This window comes from Apteryx rowi, unplaced genomic scaffold, assembly GCF_003343035.1.
Source record: "Apteryx rowi isolate R43461 unplaced genomic scaffold, aptRow1 scaffold_32, whole genome shotgun sequence".
NCBI classification, from domain to species: Eukaryota; Metazoa; Chordata; class Aves; order Apterygiformes; family Apterygidae; genus Apteryx; species Apteryx rowi.
In genome coordinates, this window is record NW_020449641.1 from 1,024,134 (window position 1) to 1,045,132 (window position 20,999).

At 41.0% G+C, this 20,999-nt stretch overlaps 1 protein-coding gene across 5 annotated transcripts in view; it reads left to right on the top strand.

Moving 5' to 3' along the window:
• The window catches only part of ABCC5 (ATP binding cassette subfamily C member 5), a 76,492-nt gene extending 56,144 nt beyond the window's left edge, over positions 1–20,348 (top strand). For 4 of the 5 annotated variants that reach the window (XM_026070897.1, XM_026070899.1, XM_026070898.1 and 1 more), the window contains 10 exons: positions 6,823–6,963; positions 7,630–7,781; positions 8,236–8,352; positions 9,638–9,873; positions 12,204–12,317; positions 13,418–13,530; positions 14,519–14,627; positions 16,068–16,295; positions 16,516–16,658; positions 17,359–20,348. In XM_026070897.1, coding sequence (XP_025926682.1) covers positions 6,823–6,963; positions 7,630–7,781; positions 8,236–8,352; positions 9,638–9,873; positions 12,204–12,317; positions 13,418–13,530; positions 14,519–14,627; positions 16,068–16,295; positions 16,516–16,658; positions 17,359–17,631 — 1,626 coding nt within the window. In that variant the 3' untranslated portion in view covers positions 17,632–20,348. Of the gene's footprint in view, positions 1–6,822; positions 6,964–7,629; positions 7,782–8,235; positions 8,353–9,637; positions 9,874–12,203; positions 12,318–13,417; positions 13,531–14,518; positions 14,628–16,067; positions 16,296–16,515; positions 16,771–17,358 lie in introns of all 5 variants that reach the window. The other variant, XR_003254364.1, reaches the window with a different exon arrangement.
• The last annotated feature ends 651 nt before the right edge of the window (positions 20,349–20,999 follow it).

Below are 20,999 nucleotides of genomic sequence, written 5' to 3' on the forward strand. Positions count from 1 at the left end.
GGGCTCGGGGCCTGGCGAGGCCCCGGCGGCTCCCCGGGTGCGAGGGCCGCGGCCGGGGGCAGAGGGGGGGCTCGGGCCTGGCCGGGCCCCGCGGAGGGGAAGGGGGCCGCGGCGCGGGTGTGGGGGGCGAAGCAGGCCGCGGCGCCCTTGCGTGTCACCCGCCAGCGTTGGCTGGTTTTCGCGGCGTGCTGCGATACGCCATCCGGGAAGCACCTTGGCTCCGCGGCAAAGGCCGCGCTAAATATTTCGCTGTTGGGTTTCTCCTTTTACGCCCCCCGTCCCCTCTGCTCCCCTCTGTGCCCTCCTCGCTTGACAGCCAGGCTTGTGCTTGTAAAGCAACATCTGTCCCCTTCCCGCTGCTGCCGCCGCGCTCGCTCCGCGGGGCCCGTCTGTCGTCTGCGACCTCTCTGCTCGCTGAGCGAGGAAGTGCAGCACCTCGCAGCCCTGCGTGGTCGGAGCCTCCTTCAGAAGCGATGCTTGGGCCGACTAAGCCACTCGCCCTTCTTTCTCTGTCCCCGGGGCCCTCCAGACCATTTGTCGCTGATCAGGACGGTCGTGTCAAAGTTTCCTGTCCTTTAAGCGCGTTGTAGGTGTTGGCAAGGAACGTGAAATTTTTAAATCTCCTGCCCCATCTGAATTCTTCAGAACAAGTTACATAATCTGCAAATAAATCAGTTTTCCTGTTTTTTTTTGCCAGATGATTACAAAATCAGGCCTTATGCACCTCGGTTTACATTCTAACGAGTAACAGTCAGAAGCTTTTAGAAGAGCAGAGGGAGGTTCCATTTATTTCTACAAGTTATCCATGGAAAAAAGATGAGAAGAGGCCCAAAACACCCATCTAGACGTGGCCCTGGGAGGTGCTTACTTGTCTCTGTTGATTAGCCTTTTTCAGTAGTGACATATTTTATAAATTCTGTTGCTTACTTTAAATCCCTGATACTTAGAAACACTTTACTCCTGATCTTTTTAGATACTGTCTGGTGGATCTTGAGTTTTTAAGAGGTTATGACAGCAAAAATATAAAAGTAAGCACTGGAATGTCAGCTCTTTTTGTTGCTGTATGGTCTGTTCTGGTTGGGAATTAAACTAAAATGAGCTGGTTGTGTGGTTCGTGAATCTCTTTCAGGAAACATCATTCCTTTTGCAGACTTTTGCAGCTTTGGTAGCTCTATCTTACCTAATGAAATTGACTGTCAGCCCGCTGGTTTGGTATTACCATTGCATTGGTCCAAACCAGCAAACGTGTATTTTGCTTAAGGAGGGCAAGAACTGAACATTTCAGTATCATGTCGAGTAACCAAATAGCCTGTATATACTAGGCCATGAATTTATGAAAAGAAAAGGCTGCTGAATAGAATGAGTTTGCCAGATCTTTTTCTGTCTAACTTTAATATTATGTTGAAATCCACAAAAGTAATTTAATCTTCAGAATTATCTGGACAGTTTTAATACATTGGCTCAGTTGGAATAGTGATTCCACATGCAATTTTTTATTGATAAACATTTCCTTTTGTTATAAATACGTTGACCTTTAAAATGCTGGTCCTTCCTTAAAAAAGGAAAAATGTGATGAAATTCTGGCACCTTTATAATTATAACCTACTGAGGATATTGTTTCTTTTTACCTCTGTAGAACTCCTTGTCTTATTGTTTTCTTGTACAGTGCTTTGCTGTAGTTTCTCTGCACTGAAGAGAAATATTGGAGCTGTCTTTCAGGGACCACAGTGCACTCAGAAGGTTCTGTTCTTTATTCTTGCACAATTTTCTGGAGAAGCCTGCTTGTTTTGCCATCTCAGTGTTTTGTTTATGGTGGAAGGCTTTAAAGTTGGATGTAGCTGTGCACTGTAGAATCATTCTTGGTCTGGCTGAGCCGAACCTCCTGCAGTACCTAATACTGTACTGCCCTCCTCTTGAACGGGTTGTTTTATTTTAGACTGGCCTGTGTTTTCTCCTGGGTTTTGCCAGCTCTATTGATGATTGTCCTGCTGTTTGTATCGAGAAATGATCTCAGATGTAACTGAAGCCTGATCTGAGACTTTGCTTTAGAAAAGCAAAGATCTGAAAACCACTGGAAGTGCAGAGCACTGATGTGGCGTTCATTTAGTCTCACCTTGCTTCAATATGCTGTCTCCTTGACCCTGGACACAATCCAGTGTGAAGGTTACGTATTTGAGGATGCTGGGAGCAGAGCATTTTTTCCATTCCCACTGTTGTTTGTCTTGCTTCCCCTGGATCAAATGTGAGCTAGCTATTCTTCATCCTGTCTTTCAAAGTCTTTATTGTACCTTTAATGGCACGTACTGCTTCAGTTGAAATGAAGCTACAAGGACTAGTGTCAAAAGATTATTGATGATTACAAAGTCAGGGGCATGCACTGCCCTTTTCAAGTGATACTGAAAAGGAGAGGCAGGCATGCTCGCTGACATAAATTGGGCCACGTTTTCTAGCTTGCACATGTTATTGTAGATACTGGCAAAATATTTGTTCTTGAGTAGCACCTGTTCTAGCCCTTAATGTTTCTTTGAGCACTTTGAGCTATCTTTTTGGCTCCAAAGCTTTTTGGTGCTATGGTAGTGCTATTTGTCATTGCTGTTTTTTCAGCCTAGTGTTGCCCTTCAATAGGTATGAGTAACCCACGTGTGTGTAAGGGTGGACTGGTTTATATTCACACCTAGGATATTTCCTCACAGACTTTTTTCTCTGTGCAAGTGAAGCAACTTTGGAGTGTCAGACCTCTCTCCTACAAGTTCTATCTTCTTGGGCCTTTCTCTGAATATGATCTTTTTATGTCAGGGTTTGTTTTCTTTGGGACCCTTAGCATACTTGTGGGACCTATAAAACAGTAAATTAATGTCCAGTAAAGACGTTACTGGCAGCAAGATCACTAGAGCGCATAGTAGTCTGTTTAAAATTGGAACCCTGTTGCCTTGATAAACTTGGTTTGAGCCATGTGGATATGTTATTGGACTGCCCATTATTTCTCATGTAGAGGAAGGAGCCAAGATCTTTGGTGTTTGATGGACACTGAGAGACAGCTGAGAGATTAAATCTGCCTTTCACAGAGCATTCCAGCTCCCTATGCTGTTAGGAAACCACATGCTCTGTACATCACCTTTTCACTTCAGAAGACTGTCTTAAACATTGTGTATATCTCACGGTGTGGGCTGAAGGCACACGCTGATCAGGTGTGTCAGGGAGAGTAGCCCAGCTCCTCCTTCCTCTCCCCTGCCTCTTACTTCTCAGTACTGCAGATATTCTTTCATAAGATTTTTTCCTTACCCAGAGAGAAAAATCTGTATGTCTCTCTTCTCCCACTGTCGTGCCTCTGATTTGGCAGTGGATTTATTAACACCAATGCTATTTTCTTTCCATGACAACCTTAAATGCAAACCCTGGCCTGTTCTGGGATGAAAAGTGATAGCATTTCCTCATCTTTATGATTTAGCAAGGACAGTCCTTTCTGCAGGGCTGGAAGCTTCCCTGTTGTTCCATTAGAGTTGTCCTGATTCCTCAGTCCTCCCAGAATGACTTGCTCTCTAGGTTTGCCTCTTTTGTCACATCCTCTGCATCTCACATGTTTAGTTTACTTTGTAATCAGGTGGAATGGTCTGTTGTTTTTCACTGGAGTAGAAGCTGTGGCATTGCCTCTCTTCTGAGGAGCTTGATTCATAATACACGGGTAGTAACAAGGAGAGATTTTAAAATTGAAAGGAGCTCAGCCAGTTGCCTTTGGCATTTGTCAGATTTGCATAAAAGGTTATAATCTAAGTCAATAAAAAGTGATGTTCTAGGTTGGTGCATTATAAATTGTGTGCTGCTTTGCAGTTCCTGGGCAGGGGGAAACCTGGACTGTCCAAAGCCACCTTTTTTTCAGTAGAGGGACTAAGAGGCAGTTGTTACCTAGCTGTTCTCATGGGGTATTTTAACATTTGAAACAGCTGCTCTTCTGTATATGTGAAAAACTATATGAAAATGACAAACATTATGATGTGTTCCTAAGGGGGACACAGGAGGGATCTGGATTTGGAGTAGATGATATGACCTCAGGTACTGCTTTACCCCCCTGAGCAATTCCTGCTAGCTGTACTCCTTTCGGAGACACTGCTTCTACTCATTTTCCCCAGTCCATAGTCCTGCCTCTGTCCGGCGGCATAGCCTGGTCTATTTATATTGCAGGTTTATTTATATTGTTTCAGGATAACTTTCATCGTTGTTCCAAGTGCATCTGGAAAGAGAGACTGAGGCTTGCTATATAGCAGAAGACATTAGGAAACGGGGAAAAAATACTTCATCCTCTGCAAAGCTTTTTTCCTCTTGGCCCGGGGGACTGAGACTGGTGCTTCGTTTAACTTCAACCAAATGTCAAATAAAGGGTGACTGGTTGAAAAGAAATTGTCCCTAATTTATGGAGTTTCTTGTAAACAAGAATCAACTTCTCAGTTCCCTTTTGCTTCCTGCTTATGTTTTCTTCCTGCGCTGCTCAGAGAGAACTTCCCCTTTATCTCTCTGCTTTAAAGACAGCGTCTGTCAATCCTTTTTCCTTCCTGCTTTAGTGTTGCAACTTAGTTCTAGTGACATCTTATCTCTGTTTTCTTTGTTAGCCTTTTCTGTCTCTCAAAAAGCAAAGGAAACAGAACCTTTTGAAGGTGAGTGTTCAGCAAAGCCAACAAAACAAATTGTAAATGGTGATGTGAGCACAAAACGGCTGATCAGAGGAGTGTTTCTAAAAGTTGGCAAGGGGGCAGATCGTTAACCTCGTATTTTCAGAGCTTCCTTCCTGGATCCTCAGCTTTCATGGTGTAAGTGAGGCATAATGTCTGGCCTGCAGGATTGAAACAGAAGGAGTTATCTTGAAACAAATTCCAAGTAGAGAATGTTGCTCTGAGATTATTTTTACTTTTAGATAAAGTTTTTAAATTTTGTTGGTGCCTCTCACCCCAAAGAAAACACTTTCCAGTGGAAGTGTACACAGAAATTGCATTTTATGTGAATGTGTGTTCTGGGCAGAAGCTTTTAGTTTCAAACAGGTGATTTTAATGAGGCATTTGTCCCCAAATGGCCTGTGGAATAGCCAACTCCAGCTCCACAATGTCATATCATAGAGAAGATGCTCATTGCCATGAAATGTGGGTATCTGTGGAGTGGAAGGTGGTAGCTATGCAGGGCAACTCAGCTATGATGTAGGGATTTGGCCAGTGACACGCTGAAATACAGCACGTGGGTTTGAATAGTCTCATAGTCCTAGCTCTCACGTGTAAGTGAGGCAAGGTACGTCAGGAGAAGGGATGCTTTAAACAGGCCCGTTTCTGGTCTGCAGGGTTGAACCGAAGGGGTAATTTTAAAACAAATTCCAAGCTGAGAATGACGCTCTGAGATTAATTTTGCTTTTAGATAAATGTTTTAAATTATGTTGGTGCCTCTCACTCCTAAAAAGCCATTTCCAAGTGGAAGTGTGAGTCTCTATATGAAGAACTGAAAGCTGCTGAAAGTAGATTTCCTTTCCATACCTTTTACTGATCCCCAGGGTTTCTGCTGAAACAGATGATTTGGGAGGGGACCACAGTGGCATCTGAGAAGAAGGGTCTAAAGGCAAGGGAAGAAGGTAAAGCAGAATAACCTCATAGGATAGAGGAAGAGAGAGAAGCCTCTGACTTTTAGAACAGCAGAGGTTAACTGGGGATAGTAGGAGACAGAACTGTAATATGCCATTAAACCAGAAGCAGAGATAATATCCAGGCTTCTCTTTCTAAGTATTTCATTGCTTTCTCTTGCGAATCAGAACTGAACTAGTGTCTGTGCTAACTGCTGTTCCTTAAATTCAGATTTATTGGCTACTTTGATCTGAGAATTTAGCAGACTCAAAAGCTTTATTCTTTGTGCTTGACTGTTCCTAAGACTTCTAGTGCTTCCAACTTTATGGGAAGTTTCATAATAGTTGATATTTTCCATAAAAGTTCAGCTCCAGAGTTGTAGGATTACAAGAAAAATCCTTCTTTAAAATTGTTCCTACACTTCAAAGTTGGGGGCAGGGAGCAAGTGAAAGCACAAATACTACATATGAAATAGAAAAACACAAAAGGCAAATAACTGCACTTTTTCATATTATTCTTAATCTCTTCTAATGGTTTGCTGAGGGCCCAACTGATTATTTATTTGCTGTTTGATACTGAAAATAAAGACATGCTCAGTGTTTTTTTTTTTTTTTTTTTTGACCACCCAGAATCTCCTTATCTGTTCTGTAGAAAGAGGCCTCCAGTGTCACTGACCAGATGTTTCTTACATATGCTGCCTCTTTTGCCTAGTGTCAAAATGTTTGGTGCTTCAGCCAGAAGGGCACTGTCAGGGTCAGAGATAATGTTGTGTACACTGTTCAGCCTGCACTACCTGACCCCTACTACTGCTCTTCGTGTTGAATAATAACATGAAGGTATTCAGGGTACTCCTTCGGAGAAGAAAGGTGCATGGATGTTTGTTAGGGACTTGTTATTAATCAAGCAAATCAATATAACAGAAATAGTGAGGCCAGGCCTGAAAGATGTTATGTTGTGCAGTACCACTGAGTGTTCAGACAGTGAAAAACTACTCTGAGCAGTCATGGTGAATACACAGGAGTAGGAAGGTGGCTTCTTAGAAATGGAAGTGTGCCCTGTGCTAGGTATGCATCTGGGGAACTAATGGTTAGCTAAACAGTTGGGGAGTCTGTCCTCCCTAGCAATCCTCTTGATTTCTTTCTTTTTTTTTTTTTTTTGACAGTTCATCCTTTCCACCTTTTCATTTTGTGCCTTTCCCTCACCTCTTCTTCATACAATGTTCCAACAGATTTGGTGGCTGGATCCAGAACTGACGTATGGCAATGCCAAGCCATTTGTCTTCACGCAGGGCCACTCAGTGTGTAACCGGTCTTTCTTCCCTTGCTTTGACACACCAGCAGTGAAATGTACCTATTCAGCTACTGTTAAGGTAAGTGACTGAATTGATATAAATGGTTAATTGGGCCCTTTGCTGCCCTTATTTTGTGAAAGCATAGTTATGTTTTGTATGTATATATATATTATAGAAAATATTGTATTAGTTATGATATATAGTGATTAAAAATATGGGATTTTTAGATCCCATAGTCTGGTTCTCCAAACAAAACCACAGTAGTGTCACGAAAGCGACTGTGTTGCCTATCGCACTTGAGTCTTGCATTCTCAGAACTCCACACTGGAAGAATAACCCTCAAATGGATAATATGAAAGAGAGAATTTGGTTGGCTACTTCCAGTAGTGTTTTTTGCTGACAATACTCAAATTTTAAACAATTGTTTAAATTATGTATTTAAACAGTTCTTGAAAGGATAAAACACATTTTTATGAAAGCAGCATCAAATAATGTTGCATTTTGGGTGGATGAAATCATTTGATATGAGTGCCCATACAACTAAGCAGTAATATGTTTGGCTGGTACATTTTCACTGGGGATAGATTGTGGTACAAAAAATACAGAAGTCTTCCGTTTTACGTTATCTAAGTGATCGTTTTTTCATCCATTCCTAAAAGGATGTACATAAAAAAAGAGATCTATGGTATAGTTCCTCAGCTGTGATCATCTGGTGAGTTGGTGTGTATGATGTTGGTTTTTCAGGCTCCAGCAGGCATCCAGGTATTGATGAGTGCCACTCAAAGTAGCTACTTAGAAGAGGAAGGTGTATACCAGTTTTACATGGAATATCCAGTTCCTGCCTACCTAGTGGCCCTGGTGGCAGGAGATCTTATACATGCAGACATAGGTCCAAGGTAAGATTTGCAGCCAGTTGATTCTGCTTTTTGGGTCCCTGTGGGGTTCTGTGAGGCTATTTGGGGTAAATTCTTTGAGTCATTGATAAGGGAATAGTTGGGACCAAGAGCTGTGACCCTTCAGAGAGCTTGAGCTTTATTTGGATGTAAAGAATTTTACAACATTGCACTGTAAGGTGACAGAGATTACTCTTTCATAGATATTTCTTATTGCCCCCCCCCCAGTCAATATAGCTACTTGCCTTATTGCCTTCAGGCAATTCAAATGATCTTTGAATCAATGATCATCTTTTGCCATGTATCCCCAGAGCGTTAGCCTAAAGAAGGCCTGACTGAGGTGAGACCTCTTAGCAATATTGTCATCCATAGAAGTTTGGTAAGAAGACAGGCTATTCTGTATGAGAGAGAATTTGGTTCATGGAAGTATCACGTAATGTTTTCTGTTTTCTGACAGGAGCAGAGTGTGGGCAGAGCCTTGCCTGCTGCCAACAGCCATCAGCAAGCTTTCTGGCATGGTAGAGCGCTGGTTGAGCGCTGCAGAGAGTCTCTATGGCCCATATATATGGGGAAGGTGAGTTTAACAAGTCTCCCAGGAATGTGTAATGGGAACAAAATAAAGCAATCTAAGAAATGATAGTGCTTCTGCCCTACGTTGGCAATAGCAGGAAAATCAGCCTCTCATTGGTGACACTGTAGCAGTCAGAAACAAACTCTGGAGTTTTGGCTCTCCGTTTGGCAGAGGGGAGCATGGAAGCAGCGTGGTGGTCTGCTGGGTATGGTGGGCAGAAATTGGAGGTTTCTAAACACTGCATCTTTCCTGAGGAGGGAAGTGTGGTGTTTTTTTTTTTTTAAACTATAGTGTTTTGTGATGTAGATCCAACACTGGGCTGAACATGATTTAAAGGGTATAGTGGCTTTATTTATTTATTTTTAGCTTTGATCCTTCCATTTGATACTTGACATGTGATATGAAGTATCCCTGAGGATGCTGAAAACTTGACTCAATACAGATTCATTGACAGTCTTAATACCTAAAAATGATGTTCATAGGTTCTGAAGTTAAGCATGACTGTGATTTGATAACCTTAAAAGAGCGTGTTTTTGAGAGAATTTTTTCAATCTTTGGATGGGAGAAAATGTTTATAAAGGCTTCCTATATTTCTTTCCTAAGGGTGAGCAGGAAGAAAGTGTGTGTGGCGGGTTTTTTTTTTGTTGGCTTTTTTAACCCCAAAAAACAAAAACAAAACCCACAAAATGTTGTCTGAAATAGTCTGAGAATAAGGCACAGCATGCCAGTGCCTATCACTGGTGGAGAAATTTAGAAAATGAAGTGAACAGGATTGTTATATTCCGAACCAGGTGGACTAGAATCATTGTGGTGACCCTACGGGCCCACCAGATCTGTTCAACCACTCTATAGCTTCCCAGCTTCTTTTTTTGCTGGGAGCCCCTGGGGATGGGCAAGGATCTGTGTATGTATATGGGCAGTGCATGTAGAGTAAACGTGGTGGTTCTGGCTATTAGACATACAAATTGTGATCAGTTTGCATACATGAAGGCAGCCTGATGCTTTTGGTAACTGTTGGACCTGCTGCACATGAAGAGAATGTCTAGTCTTATGTCCAAAGCTGTGCAGCTCCTTGGTCAACAAAATAAAGTCTGTGATCCCCTGATCAGAGGAATTAGGCACCACTGGCCTAGAAGGTTTGTTTCTGGAATCACAAAAACTGTCAGAAGAGCTTTCCCTAAGGAAAAAAAAAAAGTTTCTGTGTATGTCTTTTGAAATAGCTGTAACTTACCTATCTTCTCTCTCCCTCTTTTTCTCTCTCTCTCTCTCTCTCCCCCCCTAATTTTAGATATGACATTGTTTTTCTTCCTCCGTCCTTCCCTATTGTTGCCATGGAAAACCCATGCCTGACCTTCATCATCTCTTCCATTCTGGAGAGCGATGAATTTCTAATTATTGATGTCATTCATGAAGTTGCCCACAGCTGGTTTGGAAACGCAGTCACCAATGCTACTTGGGAAGAGATGTGGCTGAGCGAGGGGCTAGCCACATATGCCCAGCGCCGGATCACCACTGAGACCTATGGTATAGCTGCAGAAGTGTTTTTCCTTATGATGTGCCTAATCAGTAACTGAGAGTTGGTTGCATAGAATACTTGCCTTGGGAGCTCAGAGTCTGTAGGAAGCTGTTTTTCTTTGTTGTTCTGGAACATGCATGGCCCTAGATTTTGCATTGACCATCTTGGATGCTTAGGATATGAGGTTTGTTTGGCTTTAGGTGGATTCAATACTTGATATATAATAGAGGGGTTAGTTGAAATGCGTACAGTGTTATAAGAAGGTTTGTAGGAACTTTGGAATTACTGATACCAGGCAGGAGTTCATCTGTCAGACCAAGGTGAGTAGAGGATGCTTCAGAGAAGATGTAAGAAATCTTATTATAGTTACATTGTGAAATAACTATCCTCTGAACAAGTATCTTTCTAATACTGGTCAGCTAGTGGTTAGCTGCTGTTGGAAAGAATGATGGTATCAAATAAAAGGTACACATCTGCCTAGCTAACTCTTTATCCATCTGAGGCTCTCTGTAGAGTTGTAGAACCCAGCCTTTTACAGCTTGTATCAGTGAATTGACAGGTCAGTTGTGTGGCAGTGTCTTTAGACTGTATAAATCATTCTTATTGCTTTTCAGCTTAATTGGACTTTTCTTGAAGTGATTAATAGGAATGTACATTTTTCTTATTTGTCCTGGCATTCTCTTAAAAGTCTGTGCCATGCGTATTCTTATGTGTTTTCTTAAATGATCTTATTCTATTCATCTTCCTGAAAATCTTGGCAGCAGGAGTGTTTAGAAGGATGCCTTTGTTTATTCATGTATATTGTTTTTGGAGATAAGATGATGATACTGAAATTGTAGGGAAAGAAGTGCTGTGAGTATATATGGAGGCATTACGAAGTATAGCCTTTGAAAGCTGTTGTATGCTGAGTGATTCCCAATGTTTAGGATTCTCTTCTATTAAGTCACGTTATGTTATACGTGACAATGATATGAATAGGTTGAAAGATATCTTTGGGTACACATCCTCTATCCCATCTTAGTCTCTCTCTGGCATAAGATGTGATCCTTGCTGATTTTGGTCTGTTCTCTTGATTTGGAACTGGTTGTTTCAAAAAGCAATTGTTCAGGAAACTGAGAACTGCCTCTTCCTGTGCCATTCTTTATTTAACTTTTTTCTGCAATCTGTTTTGTTTCTAGGACGATCCTATGATCTAAATCCTACCCTTTCTGAAGTCATTTCTGGAGTATCTTTTGCTGCTAATAGAAAGGCATCTTTGTAATGGCATTGTTTACAGAAATGGGAGTCTAGTGACCACCACAGTTTTTGGATCCTACCTAATCCTCCTCCCTATTTCTAGCTTGAAATAATTGCCCTGAATACTGTCTTGGTACTTGCTTCCTCCTATGAGGCAGATCTGCCCCTTTCTCCCCCAAACAGATTCTTCTACCTTACAGACATATCCTGGTTCTTCATTCCCATTCTGTTTATATCAACTTCTTATATATACAGTGAGACTCTGAGATTGTACCTATGTAACAAGCCCTATCAGTGAAGTTGAAGACTTAGCAAAGAAAGCTGTGTTAATGGTCCCGGATGTTAGGTATCTTCTAAATCTGAATCCATTTCCCGCACCTTTCTACATCTGCAAGAGTATAATAAAGATCTTCTTGACTTACCAATGAAGTACAGCTAGTTTGGCTTGAAAGCAGAAACACTTTTAGCAGCATGGAACATTCTACAGTGCAGTTAGAAGAGGAAGAGTAGCCAACCCAGTTGCAGCTACTAAAAAAATCCTAATGAGTGGAAGGTGAAAACTGTGTGATACAAGATGGCCAGGATGCTAGATAAAGCTTCAGAAAGATCTGCAGGATCTTTAATAGACTTGCTAAATCTAAATCCTTTTCTGTTTGCACCTAAGAGGTGACATTCCCTAAGTAGTATCCCTGACACTGAAAACAGAATCATAAGAGAAATATCTACTATTGTACAACTGACATTACTTTTTATAGCACATGGTTGCCCCTTGAAAGTTACCAATACAATAGTTATTCCAATGCTGTTCTGCTTATCTTGCAAGAATTGATAAGATGATATCAAGGATGTAAATTTTAGCATAATTTTCATGCTGCTTAATTCGTTCAGTACAGGCTGCTGCATAATCAGAATGAGTACGTACACTGTTTCAGGTTCTGACTTCCATTGCAAATCGCAAGGAAATTTTACAGTCAGTTTCCCTGCCATTACATTTGTGATTCTCTCTTGCCATTGTCTTTTACATTTTCAGTAGTCAGTATTTTGTACGTGTGGCAGTTCAGCAGTCATTTTTCCACAACTAACCTGTTTCTTTCTGGGATAGGAGCTGCCTTCACGTGCTTGGAGACTGCATTCCGCCTTGATGCTCTCCACAGACAGATGAAGCTCCTTGGAGAAGACAACCCTGTCAGCAAGCTTCAGGTTAAACTGGAGCCAGGTATTGCTTTTGCTGGAGCTACAGTACACAGAATTTCTATATACAGATGCTGGAATAGGGACCAAAAAAAGACTAATTTTTACATATCCTTTGTAAAAGAAAGAAAAATGAAATTATAGTTAGTAAAACAGTCTAAAAGTAAATGAGGGAACTTGCCTTCAGTGAGCTGCATGTTCTGACCTTCAGTTTTTAAAATATGGATGAAGTTTTCTTCAAACTTTGCTAACTCACCTATATGAATATTCTGTTTAAAAATAAAATGTACAGACTCCTTGGGCAGAAATGAAGTGTGAAAAACTTCTGCCTTGAAAGCTGAGTAGCTCTGAACCTCTGAATGTGTAAACTTAAGTAGTTTATAATGAAAATACTTGGAAACATCAGATAATTTTGTTTTATTAAATGTTCCTCTTTTTATGTGTTTGTGTAAGTAATAACTACAGATGTAAGCATAAACATAGAAACATATGTACTTGCTTTCCTGTTGAGTCAACTATGCAATGTTAGAGGCTGTTTGGTTATCTCCTGAGCCAAATATGCTCTTGCATTCTAGCGCTATGTGCCTCTTTGTTGATAGTTCTCTAATTTTATCATTATCTGTTTCATTGAAACTGGACATGGAGCTCCACTCCGTGAAGCTGTCTTCACTCTAGATACATAAAATAACCTAAAATGCACGTAGGGATATCACTGGCACTAAGTGGAATGGAAGAGCAAATGGTTAGTGTGTTGGAAGTCTCCAAAAAAGGAATATGTAATGCTTTCCTTATATTGAAATCTGTGGTGATTCTCCAAGTTTAGGGCTGAAAAAAGTTTTGTTTTCAAATTCCAGGTGTGCTTTCAATGTCTTCTCATTTGAAGTGACTTGTTCCATAGGGAATTAATATTTAGCCTACAGTCATTGATTTTTTCAGTTGTATGCTTGGACTGCTTCTCAGATGACACTGAGCAGTAAATTAAATGTACTGATAACAGGCTTGTTTTGTTTTTAAGTCACTGCACCTCAACTATGAGATCTCTAGGGGGTCTGCACATTTAGAAGGGTTGGAAACTAGTGTCCTCATTAAACAGTGTCTTGTAACGTTGTTGTTTTCTCCTTTCAGGTGTAAATCCTAGTAATTTAATGAACCTCTTCACCTATGAGAAAGGCTACTGCTTTGTTTACTACCTATCCCAGCTCTGTGGAGACCCAAGACACTTTGACTCCTTCCTAAGAGTTAGTGTGAATATGTACCTACAATGCCTAAAACATGTGCTTCTCTTGAGATTTAGAATTGCTTTGGTTTCAGGTTTTGTCACTGTGACTAATTGTCATGGTGATTAAGGGTAAAATAGAAAACAAGGATGTCTGAGATGGAAGAATAGTGTGGCCCCTTCTGCCATGCTGGGATGATTCTCTCAATGTTTTTTTGTGAGTTTTCTCTTAAGTGTATGTGCCCATGCTCTTCTTCCATTTCAGATTCTGAGCTTATGAGGTTGCCAAATACAGAGGAGTAATATATATATTTTTTATCTCTTGTTCTGTGCTCCAAATAATTAAAAAGGTGTTCCAGCATGGATTAGTTATGACTGGAATGATGTGACTTTATTCAATACTAAAAGTTCTCAGCATTTGCTTTTTAAGCCAGAGTGACTGGAAAACCAACTCCTTGCAGAAGGCATGGTTTCCTATATTTGGGGGCAGGTTTGGTATCTTGGAGCACATTTGCAAAATTCTATAGAAAATTATGTCAGCTATTGACTTCTTTTTGTAAAGTGACACAACTCAGTGCTTTTTCTGCATACATTTTCTCTTTCTTCTCCTCTTCCCATCCATCCCCCGTTCTATCTTTCTCTCCTGTATAGTTATATCAGTATGACTTCAGTCCATAGTCTCAGTGAATAATAGGGTAGCCAGCTGTGCTCCTTTCACAAGTGTGAAGTATGAGGAAACCTTCCTGCCCTTGGTATGTTAGTGTGTCAGTGATCTGGATCAGAAAAAACGGTACTCAGCTGTCAGTATCTTTGCAGCTACCCTATTCTTTCTTGTTAGGGTGCTTTCCTTGTCTTATGGTGGGGGGGAACATTTTCTTGATTTAAACCCTCGCCTGCCTTCCAAATACCTGTTCTCACTCTTCTATCTATTTTTTATTGGATGCAGTGGTTCTCCATCAATTGAAAGCTGTCTTTCTTCTAACCATAATTTATCCTTTATGCTGTTTCAGGCCTACATTGAGAAGTACAAGTTTACCAGTGTTGTGGCTCAAGATCTTCTGGATTCCTTCCTGAATTTTTTTCCAGAGCTGAAAGAGCAATGTGTTGAGAGCAAAGCAGGTAGGGAGGAATTTTTTTTAGCTAACTGCAGAAACTATAGAAACTCTGGATGATAAATTTTGTGTTTGCTTAGAGAATGCACGAGCAAATGCTAAGTCTGAGGCATACAAAACCCTTTGGTAGGAGCCAGATGTTCATGTTAAAATTGGTTGTGATGATTTAGTGTTACTGCCTCTGTGTTGGGGAATGAGAATGTCTTAAATTGCCACACAGTTTCAGCCTTAATCATCTGAATGCCCCTTGGTTAATGTTCTGATTAACTCATCTGTCACTCTGCAGACAGTGTGATCAGTGTATATGACATTTACACATGTTCAAATGGAAATCATCATGATTACAGGGAGAGGACAATGAGAACTTACACTGAAATTCCATGTATTTTAATTACAGGAAGCATACTTTGAAAACTGTAATGTTCCCAAGATCCTTTATGCATGTAAACTGTCTTCCACAATGTTTCCTCTCTTGTCATCCTCTCCTTATAACCTCTCCTTGCTGGTGGATTTGCAAAGATCTGTAGTCTACTAGATCAGTAGACATTAGCCTGTTTTCTTAAAGAAATGAGACTACTGTGATCACACCATGTGTCCATCCTTGCAAATAACCATCAAACCCACTTGGTCAGTTTAAACCAAATCAGCAGTGGAGTACAGCTCTGCTAAGTTTCTACAAGCTTTGTGGAAGCTGCCTGCAGAGGCATGTAAATTAGTGCTCCTACTGTGGGAAAGGCTGCAGCATGAGCTCAGCACTTCTGTGTTTTGTTTGGCCCCCTAGTTGGCTAATGAGGGAACCACAGTCTGCTGACTCTGCTTGGTTAGTATTCAGGGGATGCAGGAGAGAGGAGTTTTAGGGGAGATGGTGTGGAACTGCAAGTGTTGCCAAGGGTAGGAAAGCGCTGAGGTGGTAGAGGGTCAAGGAGGGGCAGCTCTGTTGGAAAACAGGCTCTGTTAGTTGTCACTTGTTGAGAAACTTTTTCGGTTTTACTTACTGATGGTATAAATGAATCTAAAGTTGCTTATGTTTTCACTGGTTGGGGTAGAAGGGGTTTAGTCAGCCCTCTCGCCTCCTTTTCTTACAAAGCAAAATTTCCCCATTTTTTTTTGGAATCATAGACATTTGTCTGCCTAGCAATCTTGATAGCACATGTTTCTCAAGAACTTATCATTGCAGTGAGTAAGTACTAGATAACGTCACGGTTAAATTTGGCAGAGATTATGCTGGCACTCTCCCACGTGTAGCGTAGGCTACCCTGATGAATCTGCCAAGACTGATTGGGACGCTCTCAAGATCTTGCTTCTGGTATGTCACTATAACTATAGGTTGGTCTGATTTGCTATTGTTAGAACCTCTCTAAAGTGTGCTAGAAGCAGTTCTGAACCTTGAGACTGCCAAGCCACCTATAGAAGACTGCTTGACACGTTTTGGTGCTCCTTATTCCAGGACTGGAGTTTGAACGTTGGCTCAATGCTACAGGACCTCCGTTAGCTGAGCCAGATTTATCTCAGGGATCCAGTCTGACCAGGCCAGTGGAGAATCTCTTCAAACTCTGGACCACCGAGCCTCTGGATTCTGCTGCTGCTGCCAGCAGTGTTGACCTCACTAAATGGAGAACGTTTCAAACCGTGCTTTTTTTGGACAGATTGCTGGATGGGTCACCACTGCCACATGGTGGGTACTCTGTCAGGATGGTAGAAAAGTATTTTTGGAATGAAGACTTGAATTCTTTAGTTTATTTTGTTCAACTATCACCAAAAAAAAAAAAGAAAAGAAAAGAAAAGAAAAGCCCCACCCCAAGTTGAGTTTATCATTCATTATTCTCTAATGACCCTCAAACATGACAAAATATGTCTAGTAATATGTTCTTTCTCTGTGTATCTGCTCTCTTCAGCGGTGATAAAAAAGCTTTCGGAATGTTACTCCTCTCAGCTGGACTCCATGAATGCAGAGATCCGTATCCGCTGGTTGCAGATTGTAGTCCGAAATGACTATTATCCAGACCTTTACAAAGTCCGTCGCTTCTTGGAAAACCAGGTACTAACTGCTGGATTAAAATCACTGCACCTCTCAGTGCATGAGACATGTGCATGAGACATGCGACGTGAAAGACCTTGGAACTTCTGCTTCCTGGCCAAGTGTAGACCAGGTGTGTTGCAAAGGGGCCGAGCATGGCTCACCTGCTAGCGGGTGGGGAGGAACGGGCAGATGTAATTTGAATTGCCTACCAATAATCTCTGCTTTTCTAGCCTAACTCAATACCCTCGTCTCAGCTCTGCCCAATGCATTTTTTGTGTTGCTTTGTAGCAGCCCTAGCTTTTCTAGAGCAGAATTTTTCACAATACTAAATCATGTGATTTTTTTTTTTCTGTGAATATTTACACTTCAGGCAAGGCTAGGGCTCATCAAATTCCTTTCAATAGCTGTTTTATTGTGCAGGAGCAAAAGGTTAATGCAGGCATTTGCCGTGGCCTGTTCTCCTTGGCCTTTTAAGTAATTCTGTTATTTGTGGAAATAGTTCAGTCTTAGAGAACAAGTGTGTTATTTTTTATTTTTTTATCTTTTGTAAAAAAAAATCTTTGTATTAAATTGATTTAGAATAGGCTTGGCTATGTTGTGAAGAAATGTGATGTTTGTCTCCAACCTGAAGTCATTTAGGGCTGTCTGAGCAGTTGTAGAATGGTTGAACCTCTTGCCTTTCACTGAAGTGGTATTATCCAGTTTTCCTTTTTTGCAGATGTCTCGGATGTACACAATTCCACTTTATGAGGACCTTTGCACTGGCACCCTGAAGTCTTTTGCCTTAGAAATTTTTTACCAGACCCAAAACCAGCTGCACCCCAATTTGCGGAAAACCATCCAGCAGATCTTATCACAGGGCTTGAATCCACTTCCTGCCATAGACACTACAGCAGTCACTACAGACACACCAGCAATGGTGCTTGAGGACAAAGTCTCAGAGGCCACTAATGGTGCCATTTCACTCAGGGATGTTAATGTGTCTGCTTAGATCACCAGCTCATGCCAGCCATGAAGCTTGAAAATGGGGACAGGAACAGAGGAAAGATACAAAGTGTTGCCTCCTTTCCCTCAGCCCTGCAGCTGCAGTGTATTGTTGTAACTGGATTTCTTTTCCCAAAACACAAAGCAAATGTGCCTTCAAGTACCCAGCGTGTGACACTGCCAGGCTTCAGAGATCTCCTTCAGCTGTGGGATGGATATTTTGATTCATTTTATACAGAGCAGGGACTCCTGGGCAGTTCCTTCTCCAGGGAAAGTGGATAGTTCTCTTTCCTGAGGCTCTTCTGGATGATTTCTCTGAGTTTCTTTAGTTTGAGGCCACTGAGGCACATCCGACTTGCTGTGTGTATGTTGCTGGGGAGTGTATATGTATCCAGCTGCCATTATCCTGATATTTGGGCCAGAGTTCTGCAAAGGAGAGACTCAGGAATTTTAAGTGGCAGGAAAATGTTTTCATGTTATGCTCCTTACTGTGACAGAAGTGTTGTGATTTGGGAGGTAGGGGACTAATGCGTAAATAATTGAGAAACTAATTTTAAATAGTGCCTGGGTTTTTTCCCCAGTTGGATAAATAATAATGCTTTATATGTATATATATCTATATATATGAATATATAGATGTGTATATATATTCATATATATATGAAGAGCAGGGAAATCTTATGATGGATTTGAAATCCCTCCCTAGTTAATCCTACCCTCAGTTTTTCCTTTGCACTCATTGGGACAAGCAATAATGAAACATTTAGGCTGAAATTTTCAGAAAAAGTTAAGTTAGGTGCCCAAATGCCATCAATTCTGGTAGTGGCTGGATGCCTAAATCTTTTTAACTGTTTTGATAAGTCTAGCTGCAACCCTTGTTAGTGTCTAAGGATTTGTAGCATGTGCATTCTTCAGATGCACTGTGGGTTTTCCATTCTGTCTTTTTGGAAGAATTAACAGGACCTTTTATTTAATTTTTTAAAAGATCCTTAGCATGTGTTGGGCCTGTAAGTCAACCATGGAGATATCCATGCTAAAATTTTATTGCCTTGAATAACAATTGCCTGAATAACAGTTACTCAGTCATATGATAGTCTGAGGGAAGCACCCTCTTTCTTGATGTGAAACTTTTAAGCCCCGCTTTACCCGAGTCTGTTCTCTGACTCATGGAGGTGGGAAGATGCCAATTCATTTACACAGCATGCTATTTCTCTTGATCACTAGCCAGGCACGGAGGACGGAGAGATCCTCTCCTCTCTTCTGTGCCATCTGGTCTCAAAAATGCTGAGGGCAAAGCATTGTCGGGGTTGCTGTTGCAACCCGAGGGAATTACACAGTACAGGTGATGGTTCTTAGACTCTGTGCCACATTCTTTAAAATGTGGGTCATTTGTGTGCCTCTTGGTGAGCTCCCAGTAATGGTCTCTGAGCTGATGTATGACCATGATAGTTCGAATAAAAGGTCAAACCTTTGGAAGAGGCTCAGCTAAAGGACGTGTGAGAGAGAATCCGTTGCGTCCTTTTGGGCAAATTTTAGCGCTGCTATGAGGATCTCTATAGCACAGGAAGAAGGGACACTCGGGAGATTTTTTCACCAAAAAATCTGTTTACACCCATGTGTGGATGGGGACTTAGGTGCTGTTACTGGATCTGCGTTTTCTGGCTTTAAATTAATTTGGACTTCACTGTAGCCTTAGCCTGGGCTGAACTGGGATAAAGCAATAATAAACTCAGGCCTCCTTAGTATTTCGTTAGGTTTCAGAATGGGCCATCTGCATTGTTGGGCTTGAGAACTCCAAGCTCTGCTCTTTACTCCTTGAATGGGATTATCTTTTTTGTTCTGTTTTGTTTTCCCAGAGGGGATGGAGAATGATGTTTTCTGTACAAATCTCTTTCCTTTTTATTTGTTGCTCTGTTGAAAGAGATTCGTGCAAACTGACTTTCCACTTCCTGAGTTGCCACTGTTGGTGCTGCGTCTTCTAGACCCCACTGCCAGCAGTGGCAGCCTGGCCAAGACCAGTGACCACTAGCATCATTTGGAATCACAGGCCTCCATTTTAACATGTTTTATTTTGTGGGAGAATGTATGTGACCCTGGTGGGAATTTTTAATTTACATGGATGCCTTATGATGATTGTCAAATTAAACTAAGCTTTGTGACAAGTTTAGCCTTTCTGGCTGTTTTTCAGTGTCCCTGCTATAGACATATGGAAGAGCTAACTTCGTACGTTGTCTTTGTTTTGTTCTTTTCTGGAGTACAGCACATAAGGAGTTTGGAAGCTACTTAAAAGCTGCACAGCAAAAAGTTGGAGAGGAGGCAAAAGAAAATAATCAAAAGTAAATATTATTTGTTGTATTACAACTGTCTGAAGTACATCAGATCAGTTGTGTGTTTGCATATACGTGCATCAGAACAGGGAGATGCTGGCTGAACCTAACAGACTATTTCCTGATTAAAGAATGCAAAATTTAAGTTAGCATTTCTGTTCTCATCTCTGTGAGATCCCATCAGATGGCTATTTTCATAAGACTTGTCCTCTGAAACACAGAAGCAGAGCTGGATTTGTTGAAACTATTCCATGCTTCTTTCTTCAGGTACTTTAGCTCTTCCTGTGAACAAGGAGTGCATTTTTATTTTGAAGAGAGGAAAAAATTGGAAGCGTGTTTGTGGAGATAAGCCTTCCTTTTGTTGATACAAAATAAATTAACGCTTCAGGCAACTTTCTATCATGATCTGTCATAGACTTTGTTGACTGGAAAATTAGACTGAGATTAAATAGAAACTGTTTATGGGCCCTATCTTTGCTAGGTTCATTTCTGATATGTTAAAGTAAAATTAATACAGCAAATCAGTTTTATTTAAGCAGATACCAAGAAATACAGTTATCTTCCTTTTTCTGAAAATCAAAGCTATTATTTACCTTGTTTATTTCATTGTGGCCTTGAGCAGGGTGATATGGGATCTAGAAATATCACTTGTGGAAAAGCTCTGAAGAGCTAAATGCTTTAATAAAATGGAATATTGCTAACTTTATCTTTTTAGCATTTCATAGTCATGTTGGCTAATACATTAAGTATAATTCCTGTTAGCTGCACATATTACTCTGCCAAGCTTGTATCAGTAATTATGCTGCCATGGTTAAGATTACGAAATCCTAACTGTGCACTCTCTATTAACCAAGAGCAATTCTAGCAAGCATCTCAAACATTATGATTTAACCAAAGTTTTGTCACATTCTCACACTACAGTGACCTTGGCCATTGCCTTTTTTGGATAACAGGCAACCTTCTGTACTTCTAGGCTAAGCACACTTACTGCACAATTCACTTAGGTCAAGCACACTTCTTCACTCTGTTTTCTGTGCTTGTATTTGTC